This window comes from Ambystoma mexicanum, chromosome 5q (assembly GCF_040938575.1).
Source record: "Ambystoma mexicanum isolate Mex_15411 chromosome 5q, UKY_AmexF1_1, whole genome shotgun sequence".
In the NCBI taxonomy this organism is placed as follows: domain Eukaryota; kingdom Metazoa; phylum Chordata; class Amphibia; order Caudata; family Ambystomatidae; genus Ambystoma; species Ambystoma mexicanum.
The window spans coordinates 306,782,292-306,794,788 of NC_090933.1; the positions used below are offsets into that span (position 1 = coordinate 306,782,292).

Consider the following 12,497-nt stretch of genomic DNA (forward strand, 5'->3'; position numbering starts at 1 on the left):
GGGAGAATGTAACTCCTGGAGGGAGGTAAGTAGTGGTAAGTAGTGGGGCAGGGGACGGGGTGGTGCTGCGGGTAGATATGGGCATATTCTTTCAACACAGCAATATAGGTGCCGGCAGTGCATAAAAGAATGTCAGGCTTACCTTTTAGTTTGTGATCACTGGGATGGGCTAAGCTAGTGTTTTCAGGAGGCAGCGGCTGTGAGCAGTGGAGAGCTGCAGAGAGTCCCCAGAGCCTTGTGATATGGCCTTTGGGAAAGGCCGGCTCCATCTTCTGGCTCCATTAGGCCAGTGCAACTTCTTTGTAGGTGGGTCAATCCACGTGCTTGCACGGCCTCGAGGAGACACAGAGGGTGTTGTACATTATGGCAGCGCCCCTATTAACAAGGGGTGCATCAGTTAAGATGTGGAGGGCATCATCATTCGTCTGGAAGAAGTATGGGGGTCCGCTGATGAAGGAGCTCGCAGCAGAGCTGCAGAGAGTCCCCAGGGCATTGTGGTATAGCCTTTGGGGATGGCCGGGTCCACCTTCCAGCTCTGTTGTGCCAGTGAAATTTCTTTGTGGGTGGTCCAATCTGAGTGCTTACTCGGCCTCGAGGAGACAAAGAGGATGTTATTCATTTTGGCTGTGGACATCTTATCAAGGACTGCATTAGTTAAGATGTGTAGGGCATCATCCATCTTCTGGAGTTCTGGGTGGCTCGCTGATAAATTAACTCACAGCAGAGCTACATAGAGTCCCCAGGTCCTTGTGGTAAAGCCTTTGGGGACGGGCGGCTCTGCCTTCCCACTCCATTGAGCAAGTGCAATTTGTTTGTAGGTGAGCCAATCCGAGTTCTGCGTGGCCTCGAGGAAACACAGAGGGTGTTATTCATTTTGGCAGTGGACATCTTATCAAAGACTGCATCAGTTAAGATGTGGAGGACATAATCCTTCTTCTGGAGGTCTGGGGGGCTCAATAATGAATGAGCATGCATTGGTGCTGCAGAGAGTCCCCAGGGCCTTGTGGTACAGCCTTTGTGGATGGCCGGCTCTGCCTTCCAGCTCTGTTGGGAGAATCTTGACTAATGTTAAACTTGGAATTAAGAGCTAACAATACAAGACTTACTACACACTTGTGTTAGTACAAACAATACATATGCAGAGCCACAATGCATAGACATCTGAGGCACATACTGCAAAACATCAGTAAGGAGGGAAGAAATAACACCACTAGATAATGACAATAACATTAGAGATCATCATCATGTATACAAATTAAATGTGTGTGTGAGGCTTGGTTATGCACCATGAGCTGAGGCCAAATCCTAAGGGAAATACCTTAACAACATAGGACAAGGTTAATCTCTAGATATGTAGAACCTTTTGAATTTTAAAATGTGCTCCGTAAGTGAACAAAAAAACTGGCCTAGATATGTCAGTGAACAGAAACAAGTGGCCTTGATATGTGATGTCATCATTGATGTCCTGGGAGTTAACAGGGCACGTGGTGGCACACGTTATGGTTGCTTAGTCTACCAGAACTGCCACATTTCTGGAGTTTCTCTGTCTTAACAAAGTGTTTTCACTGAATTTCATAGGTTTTTATTAGTGCAACTAAACCATAACGTCCCTTTTACAAAGTTGTTTTCACTGAATTTCATGGATTTTTACCATTGCACCCTAGTTTTCTACATTATTGCAGCACTTACGGCTGATCTAAAACATTTCACCTTAAAACTGTGCCATTCCCCCAAGTCTTAGCAACCACAAATCCAACCAAATGAATGCTCTAATAGAGGCTGTTCTTTCTCAGGAAGTAGTAGGCTTTCTTCCTCTACCTCATCTTCCTCAGCCAATACTGCCACCACACAGGCTACTCCTGTGGGGCAGAAGAAGATCCCACCAGCTACATTACAAGCCATAATAGAGGCTGTTGATACATATCTTTCCAGGACAACAGTACTCTGTATGTACTGCAACACACCACTCTGCAGGGGGAGCCATTTTGAAGTGCTTTCAAGGCTGCAATCAAAGAACATGAGAAACACTGTCCCTTACCTTAGATGTAAGGCATATACAACATCTTGCCCTGCCCCGATGTCTGTCATTGGTGTCCTTCCCTCATTTGCCTTCCCACATTACTTCCTAGGATCACCTGCACAAAATAAAATACAAAATCAAACACAGCAAAAAGGTTTCTTTTTGGAGCGACCTCTCACAGTTCAAAAATAGAACAAAGAAATCTTATAGATTCCATCTACTTTACCTTTTTCAATAAAGTAGTTAGACTCAATACGTTCCTCCAACATTTCCAATACCATTTTGTACTATGCTAATGGAAATAATGGACAATTGTATAGTAGAGAAAAAGAGAAAATAACACAAACAATTTTCTATCACAAATACTTTTCTCTAGCATACAATAAGGACCATAATCCATGCACCTTCATTGTATCTGTGGTCTCTGCAGTCCCCTTTCCTGGCCAGGCATCATTAAAAGACCCACATGTCACATGCACACCATTCCACAGGACAGCCCTTCTTCTGTTTTTACTTGTAAATTTCGAACACTCCCTCATTGCCTGCTTTTAAATCCTCACACAACCATCCAGCAATCATTTCCACAAATGTACATGTAACCCTATCAACATATTAAACTTCCACACACCAACTGATATTTAACAATATTATAGAAATAGTTCCATCTACATTTCCCTTACTTATACAAAAACATTGTACACAGTTTTTCTATAAATGTACATATGCATTGTGCAGTGAGAGAAGTGCATTAATAGAAGGGGGAGTAGCGATGTGCATGTGCTGACGGGGAAGGAAGTGCCAAGCAACAACCAAGCCGTAGAGCACTGCCTAAATCCTGTGACAGAGCAGTCCCAAAAGTCGGGGTCAGAGCCGCCAGGCAGTGGGTCCACAAGCACAGTGCCGAAGAAAGGGTGGAATTCTAATGTCGACTAGGTATAGGGCCTGCAACCTGTCAGGTCTATAATGGACCAGGCCACCTGTTTCAATGGCAGTAGAATTAGTTTATAGGAAAGGCAGAGAGCGAAAGAGGAAGAGAAAAACAATGTTTTGCGAAGTTTCAGAAACTTAAGGAAATCTGGCTCAATTCTAAGAGGGTGATAACCAAAACCAAAACACAGGTAAAGTTCCCAACTTGTTTTCTCGGGAGATTAGAACTCAAAGGGAACTAACTCTAAAGAGAAAACATAAGGTGAGGCTAATTACCCCTCTTTATCTTACTCAAATGTTTCAGAGTGACCAACAATTACCAATTAAACAAATACCATATTGATGTTATAGTTGTTAAACACCATGAACCCGACACATACAAAATTGTTAGAAAAATAAAACAGATCAATTTAATTATCAAATATTGCATATAGGTAAAAAGGCACACATTGCCACATATATAATATTGCACATTTCAGAAATTCAGCAATTCACCATTGGTTAAAGAAGCTTTTTTTGATATAAAAGACAAAAGAACAATGAGAAAACAGGGGGTGTACGCAACACAAAATGTACATGTTATTTGAAAACACTTTGTTTGCAAACAAAATCCCACAGTCAATGTAAATGGGTATTTCAGATGTGGACAAAATAGCACAAGGCAGCCCTTTTACCTATACTGCCCACAACAACCACAATAGAATTAAACCTGCACCACTTTTTTCAACTACAAAATATGGCTCCATCTTAACTTTGTTTTACTTTCCCACCCTTCCCAGGCCCTCTTTCGACCACAAAATAACCCCAAATGTGTTTCCACACATTGTTCTCACCACACTGTCTGCAGCCAGCAGCGATGTCTGCGGACTCGGTGGCACCTGCAAACCTGTTTTTCACCTTTGAAAACAGCTCTCTGGCAACTTTATTCCACTCCCCACCCTTTCCAGGCCCTTTTTCAGCCACCAAATAACCCCACATTGTTTTCCAGACTTTTTGCTCACCGCTCTGTCCATGGTCAGGAGCAGATGTCCGCGGATCCAAATGTGACGCAGCCCACCTTTTCCAACAACTTTCAGTGAGCATGTACGATGTCCGTGACATCACACCGGACCCTGATTGGGTCAGAGGTGTCGAAGGACTCCGAATCAGGATATGTGTCTGCAGACCGGACTGAGATATTATGAATTATTTTGGACCTACTTTGTGGCTATTTTTAAAAAAAACTACCAGATGGATTTTCAACAAATTTACAAAAGCACGTTTTTGGCACCAAGCCACCACTCCTAATGTAAATTTGATGAAAATCCGTCCAGCCACTTGGGGCTGCAGGCGCAAGCACAAATATTTTTCCATTGCGTCTATGAGGATTTCCACACATTTTGGGAACCTTCCTATATCTCCCCTCTCCCCTTGACAAAACCACACCAAACTTCAGAAAATCATTCCAAAGGGGCCATATACTTTTTTTGTTTCACTGTTTGGTGAGGATTCTTATAGTGGGGACACCGTTATACACCACTCAGAAAGTGTTCTTTCTATGATTTGAGCAACTTAACCATAACTACAGTACTGCTACAGCATGCCCTGTAATAATTGGGCAAACAAGGTAGGATCATTGTGTGAGGCATGTGATTCAAACAGTTAAGAACAATGCATCCCTTCATTCTGTATAGAAAATAAATCAATTATGCAGAACTTGAACTTATGTCATTTGCATTCTGATCTACGTAGCTATTTAGTAATCATATGCTGGGGTACAACCCAGTCTTGAAGCACACCTGTCCAGTCCAAATTGCATTCATGTGTGTGGTCTGTTTTTCTAAAGGCAGAGCTGAGATAAGCACTTTTGGAAACCTGCCCATAGAAATTACCATGATTTGAGATATATAACTCAAACCATTTTCTTCATTACCTGTGTATGTTCTCATTGTGACGCCTTATGTAGAAATGGTGCACCTAAATGCACCTGGCATTGATTGTGGTGACATACTTTCTGTATAATGCCAAAAGGTTCATTCCAAACTGCTCCTGTTCAAGCAGTGTTATGGTTCATTTTAACATGATAAGGACACATGCAAGTGGGTATTAGCATTGTTCACACATTTCCTCCATCAATAACGTAGGTAGGGGTTGTTTGGAAAATGTGTTAGGGGAAAACCACACATAGACTCGCGGAATTTCTAAAAATGGTTCCTCCATGACTATGCAACATTGATCAAAGCAAGAGAAAAAAAAAAAATCATCCACAGTATTTAATGTCCTAAACTGCCTTGTGGCATTACAATGCATCATAAGTTTTAAATGAAGAGAAATGAGACAGAAGATGGTTTAAATAACAAGGTAATGAAGCTTCACAAATGCCATAATTTCAAATTAATCTTATTTTTCAGAGATCCACTGAATGTGGTAATTAGCATTTCTGCATTTGCTACTTCGTAACATCTTCCTCATTGCAGAATTCCTAGGTTAGTTTAAGGAATGGGGATTCCGAACCGCTGCACGTGATATTTCTGAAAATGTGTGTGAGGTGTTTTTCTAATTTTCTAACACCAGTTAAACCAACATTTCCACGAGAAGAGGTATGGATTAGCTTTTGATACCAGTTGATACTGCCATGGTACACTATTTAAGAAATGTACAAAAAGGTCACTTCTGACATTTCTTTGCATAACATTGAGAAGGTGGTGAGAAGTTGTGTATTCTAGATGCCAACAATTTCACCTGCTTTCACTGTCCTACAGAAAATAATGTGTTGACGTGCATTAAAGGCAAAGGCGTACACTTCCCTTAATTACAGGGGTACCCGTTTTTAACCCCCCATGACGTTTTCAAACGGAATACATCTACTGCTTTGATTTTATGTTTTAAAAGGCTGTACAAAGGTATGCCATGTTTGTCTTGTCTAATCCGAAACAGACACTTGCACATTTACAATCACCTAAGAAAAACATGATTGTGCATGCATTGTATCGTTAGGAAGGTCAGGATCTTCTTTGAGCACATGTTAGAACACATTTATTAAGTGTATTTGAATCCAACTCCACAAACTATCCAAAATGCCATATAGTCATTATCTGAACGGCACGTGTTTGCTGGACTTTAATTGACACCATCAGGACTCTACTAGTCACGTTTCGACAAATCGCTCCAGCATGCGAGTTTGTCTGCTTTTTTTTTTTTTTTTGGCAAGATTAGCTAATTTGAAATGGGTTTACATAATAAATGAAAGATTAATTGAATCAAATCAAATGCACAGGGCACTAAAGGTGCATCCATCTCTTAAAAGTACCATTCATGACTACACTTGTTCATACATTTGCAAGCAATTTGAATTGCTACTTTCCAAATTCATCCAAAAACCTACCCCTAAATAGCTGGAGTAATTTGCCACTTTACCCATACTGGATTTTCTCCAAATATCCTTAAAACAAAATGCACAAAACACGTTGATGGGCACATGCTCTAGTCTCTCATTTTTCATGAATTGATTAATCCCATAGTTATGTGAGATTAGCTGTGAATCAGATTGAATCGATATGACACCATGATAGGTGTAGATTATGCTTTATAGTCCTATATTGGACTGTGATATTCTTTTCATATGTTCTCTCACATCAACACAGGTTAGATAAACTAAAGGATAGCACATCGCCATACACTCCAGGGAAGTGAGGCTTTGTTTTATAAGGATACTGTAGGCCTGATTCACAAAAGCAATTTTCAATGGAATAATCCGGTTGAAAAACGCTTTGTAAATCCGGCCCCATGAGTTGTTTTGTTGTCACAGTTGAAGAGAGAAGACAGGACGTCAGTTAGAATTGTTACAGAGAAAATCAATGTAAGTGACATTTTCTAAAGATGAAAACACACGAGATTGTAAACAAAAATAGTTAAAAAGATATAAGTTATTAAATGTCAGTGCAATTTATATATTACTTGTCACCACACACCAACACGTGTGTAGCTCTACTAAGGTTCCAGGATAAATGGTAAGAGACTTGAAAAATAAAATCAATTGTTTTAAAGGAATACCACTAACTGGAAGGAACAGTATTTGCCCTAAGAAGCCAGAAAAAACCCTGCATTCACACAATGTATGAAATAGTAGAGGGAAATATGATAAAACTGTATGATTTCAAGGAAATCTGCAGCTGATATATCCACTGACACATCTGAAAGTTTGTTGCATATTCTGAAATGTCTCAGTGTGACTGACAATATAGTTTTATTTTGTTTGCATCATTAGGTTAACAAATACATGTTGTATTGTTGATATCATGCTATAATCTCTGAATAAAATTCTTATAACACAAGTGAAGTTTTTCTTAAATGAAAAAGAAAACCAAGTTTCAACTCCATGCTTGTATTGAACAGACAAAATAACATGATCATGTGACATGTGTAAATCTCTATATTTCAGACAACACGGCTGCAATTTTATCCAGAAGAGACAGCTACAGCTACACTGAGCAGCACACCTTTCTCCTCCTTGTTGTAATAACAGACAATGGAACTCCATCTCTAAGCAGTACCAACACCCTCACTATCAGCGTCTGTGACTGTGATCTGGATGGCAATCCCAAAACATGTCATCGAGGAGCTTCCATTTTTTCTATGGGTTCCAACATTGGAATTTTACTTGCTGTGTTGGCCTGTGCTTTCATGTTATTAGGTAAGAAACACAGTTCAAAATAGTTTACAGGAGACGGGATGGATTGCTGTGTGTGTGATGTGCAAATTCTCCAATGAGACAGCAAAACCTTTACTTATGTGTAGTATATTTTTGTGGCGTGTAAAGGGAAGTAATGCATAGCTTGGCACTTCCTACACATGTGCAGGTGTGTGGATGTGCTAGCATCAACAGTAAATACATGGCTGATAGCGGTATATGTCTAAGCCTAGTCCAAAGTGGAATCAACCTCTGGAGATGGTAGTCATGTAAAATTGTACAGAAATTCCCCTGCAATGAATTAACTTGTCCATCTGGTGCCATGCATGGCAGGCTGCAATAAGAAATGAGTCTTGACTTCCTTGAGTGTTACCCTCTTCAAAGCCTGCTCGGGTAATAGTCAGGTTATGCCTTGAGTAATATGCTAAGTGGCCAGTGACTGATAACATACCATCTGTGACACAGGAGCACACTCAATTATGCAACTTTTTCAACTTGAAAACATATTTTGCACACACAACATAGCATTAGCCCACCTCCATCCCCAGGTTCCAGCCTGAAAAGATTATCTTCAGAAACATAAATTACTTTTTATAGATCAATTGATCATGTTTAGACCAAGACAGATAGCTTTTGGGTACATGATGTTGATCTCCATCTGTCCATTCAAGATTTTTTAAACGCTGTCAGCATTCACATAGTTTGTTTCTTGATTTAAAGTGTGCCCAGTGCAAATTAAATTGCAATAAGGTAATGTTTTTTCAAAATTTGACAGTCTATGAAGGCTTGCCGGTGGAGCAAGGATGGGTGTCACATAGGTATAGGTAGACATAATTTTCTTAATTAGATCAAGGGAGTTTTGAGGTTGGATCTGAACTGAGAGAAAGTTTGGGAGAATCTAAAAAAAAAAAGGTAATGCAAATTCTTAGGCTGAGCACTGAAAAGTGTCTGTCACCTCCAATGTTTACTTGTTGGAAGTGGATAATGAGAAGATTGGAGTCATCATATCTCAGTGGCTGTGTAGGTAAGTATCAGTACATTTTTCAATATTCCGGCTCAGTTTGGTGAAGACATTTGTAAATGAGTCACAAAACCTTGACCCGGATCCTAGAGCAGTCAGGGAGCTAGTGCCAGCTCCAGATCCATCTATTTCAGCTGCAAATTCATCAGATGACTATTCTCTATATTCCAAATCTAAAATTGAAGCGTTTTAAAGTTACTTTTCACATAGTGATAATCCTGAAACACTGTCTGTTGCTTTACCTACATATTGTCTTACTTAATATTATTTTCCTGTATTAGAACATGATGTATTTGACTTAAATTCACAATAAAATCATACCAGTGCTCCATTTGATCTTTTGCCTGTGTCCATGAAATACAGGTCCATTCCTTTACTATTCTTAGGTACTTTTTTAATACTTCACTTGAGATAGGATGGGTTCTTTCTTACTTTATGCAGGCTACTGTTTTCTGCTAATTAAAAAATCTAATCATGATAAATCTGATATTTTCAAATGAATCGATTGAATTGTTTAATCCTAACTTTCAGTCTGTCTTAATTCATACATCTTCGGCCCCACTACAGTTACGCTTTTACTGAGGCATGTCACCATACACTTTGCTGTATCTTGAAACGTTTGATACTTTCTGATTCTTTAGATACGGTTTATTATCCCATGCTTTTCATTTCTCCATCTTCACTTGGCTTTTGTGGAATCTCTTTGACAATGTTTTCTTCATAGTTACTAAATTGTTATTTTTCTGTTTCTTGGAAAGTATCTACGTCCAACCTCACTTCCTGTCTTATTGATTTCTACAAGGTGCAGTTCTTGGTCTTAGTCCTTTCACTTTAAACACTATGGGCCTCCATACCGGGCTCCAATACCGGGTTCCTTCAATGGGGAATTACCGGATCATTCCTACATTGAAGGTCCTGGTAATTCCTCCTTGAGGGAACCATTCCCCATTCCCATTTGAGCCCCCATAGGGCTCAATGGTAATGGGGAGGGAGGTAATAACGGGCACATTACAAATGGCCCGTTATTAGCTTCCTGTTCCCCTCGTGGGACCCGGAAAGGGCATTTGGTTTTACTAGACATCTGTTCCAGGTCCCGCAAACGGAACCTCGTAATAGGTGCTCCCGTAATGAAGGGTGCCGGTCCCGTACCGACACCCTTCATTACGGGAGCACCAGGGTCATAATGAGGCCCTATATCTTCAACTTCAATTATTCAGCCATATGGATTTCAAGAACTATTTTATACTGATGACATGCGGACTTTCTTTTCTATCCTTCATTAACTGCTTCCTTTTATCAACACATGTTTATCTTCTATTACAGCTCGGATAACTGCCTCTACATTCTTAGTTTGATATTAATTCCTTGATTCTGTTTCCATTCCTCAGGTACCTTCTTTCTTCTTGTGTATTAACTTAGGGATTGTTTTTAATTCTTCTTTTACTTCACAAGACCAAACTCTGTCATTATTTCTTACTTGCCATTGCCCGTTATTTAACATCAGAACATTTTGGCAACAGCTTAATTTTTCTTTGACTTAAATGTTATAACAAACGTTTGATGTTTTCTGACCAAATTGTTTTTGCAGTATTTATGAGGGTTTGATAATTTATCCACTACTTCCTGTTCAGTCATTTCTACATTTTGGAGTTTGAACTAAATTTGTTTTGGATTTTCCTTTACTGTCTTATCAGATGTTGCCGTTCGTTTGTGGCATCTTATTATTCCTACATTTGAGATTCACATGGCATGTGTTCTTTTTAAAATTGTGCATACCCTTGCTCTTTCATATTCGTATGATCCCATCTCATTGTTGTATCATCCTTCCAGGCAGTTAGGCTCTTTCATTCATGTTTGAATACCTAGCCAACATGCTCATTGTGCATCTTCTCCGTTTCATTCATGTCATTTGTTATCCCCTACATTATTGCTTTAGGTTTATATTCATGTACCAAACTAAGATTATTTAAAAAGCTTAAAAAGAACATTTGGTCAACAATGTTGTTCCATCTGTTGGCAAAGGTGTATATATTTGCATCATTTGGTTTGATACATATTAATTCCATGATATTGAACGTTGTTATTCATGAATATTTTATCATTCTTTTCTTATTAACACTGCTTTGGATAAAAGCACTAATTTAATTCAAAATATTAATTTGAATACATAAACAAGTAGAGAAATTGATGGAGCAGAACAAGTGATTTTTCAGGTTGCTTCTGAATAGAGATTACAGGATCTCAAGAAGGTGGGAATATGTTCCAACTTCTTGGCCCAAGGATGAATGTCTCTTTCAAAACAGTTTTTCCAATTTGTCAGTGGGGTGTTGAGAAGATAGAGACTTCAGATCGTATTGAGTATTCATAGATGTAGCAGAAAGGTGCACATTTATTGAAAACATTTGGTGAAGGGATTTGTTACCTATAAGTGGATGCAGGCGCAAGATGGGAGACAGTATGGCCAGATGTGATGTGTAGATACTTATTGATATTTTCTTTTTGCCAAATATCAGTCAAATGACAACATTCTGTTCATTACAAAGTATTTACAATTGTGTATTGAGTAGTGCAGCATAAAGATCATTGCATTCATCCAAACTGGAGTTGATCGGAGATTGGGGGATGCTCCAAAAAGCAGTGGACTTCCAGAGGTATGATGGGAAGGATTTTGTTCAGTTGCTTTAGAGGAAATAAATAATTCCTCACCAGAAAATTGTTCTGACTGACAAAACTCTTCTCATGCTTTAATACCAATTGAATGTTGTCTGCTTTTGTCTTTTATTGTGATGATGTCCTTAAAGATTGTCAAAGGAGGTATGGAATTGCAGATTTTCTGTTGAAGGTATAAAGGACCTAGAACTTGTATGTATATCATAGTCCTTTGTCGACATTGGTATACAGCCAGTTTTCAATGTAATATATTTCTTCAGACACTGCTGAGAATTGGTTACTTGTCTCATACATTTGTGCGTCATCTGCATATGAGTGAAAAAGAAGCATGCATGATCAAGTACATATATTAGGGATTGTGTGCAGATGTTTTACATCAACTGAGGAAGAGGAGAGTTGCGTGCAACATCACAATGCACAACATTATGAGTTGAGATAAAATTGCCTAGCCTAACAGTTTGCAGGCATTCAGCAAGTAATGAGACAAAACCATATTTGGAACATGGCCTGATAATCCCACCACAGATGGGAAATGATGCTTCAAGATGCTGTGGTCCACTGTGTTAACAACAGTGGGACATTTTAGAAGAACAAGCATGGAGAGATTTGTATAACCAGCAATATTAATGCATAATTCCAGACATTCATTAGGGCTGATTAAGTTCCATGAAGAAGACAAGAGCCTCATTGGAAGAGACTAATATGACATACATTGCTGTGCAGAGTTGAAGCTGTGCTGTCATTTTTTTGCAGGATTTTGGCAATCCATCAGAGACTAGTTATTGGCCCTAAGGTATTGAACTTAATGAGATCAAGATTGTTTTTTTGGAAATAAATAATTAAGGAATATTTAAGCATATCGAGCAACAACCTACAGTTCAGTGAGCTATTGATAAACCAGGTGAGTGGGATGTCACTGAAGGGAGCACAGATTTGAGATGGAATTGAGTCTCCATGAACTTTGGGAGTTCCAAAGGACTGACAACATATTATAACAGTGGATTCTTCATGATTATGCAGTCACATTAACACTGTGTGGGGCATGCTTTGTCTTAAGAATATACGTTCATTTAGTGAGGTGGAACAAAAGAAAGGTGAGAAAATTGTCTAATCTTAGTGACTTGTTCAGTGAAGGTGGTTGCGAATGTGTTGAGCCTTAGGAATGGTAGTTGAAGAAAAATCTGAGAAAT

The 12,497-nt window shown here is 39.2% G+C and overlaps 1 protein-coding gene across 1 annotated transcript in view; it reads left to right on the top strand.

The window, feature by feature from the left end:
* The window catches only part of LOC138497369 (cadherin-7-like), a 1,579,032-nt gene that overhangs the window by 1,517,158 nt on the left and 49,377 nt on the right, over positions 1-12,497 (top strand). Inside the window, exon 11 of the mRNA XM_069620790.1 lies at positions 7,368-7,619. Within this exon, the coding sequence (XP_069476891.1) occupies positions 7,368-7,619 (252 nt within the window). The remainder of the gene's footprint in view (positions 1-7,367; positions 7,620-12,497) is intronic.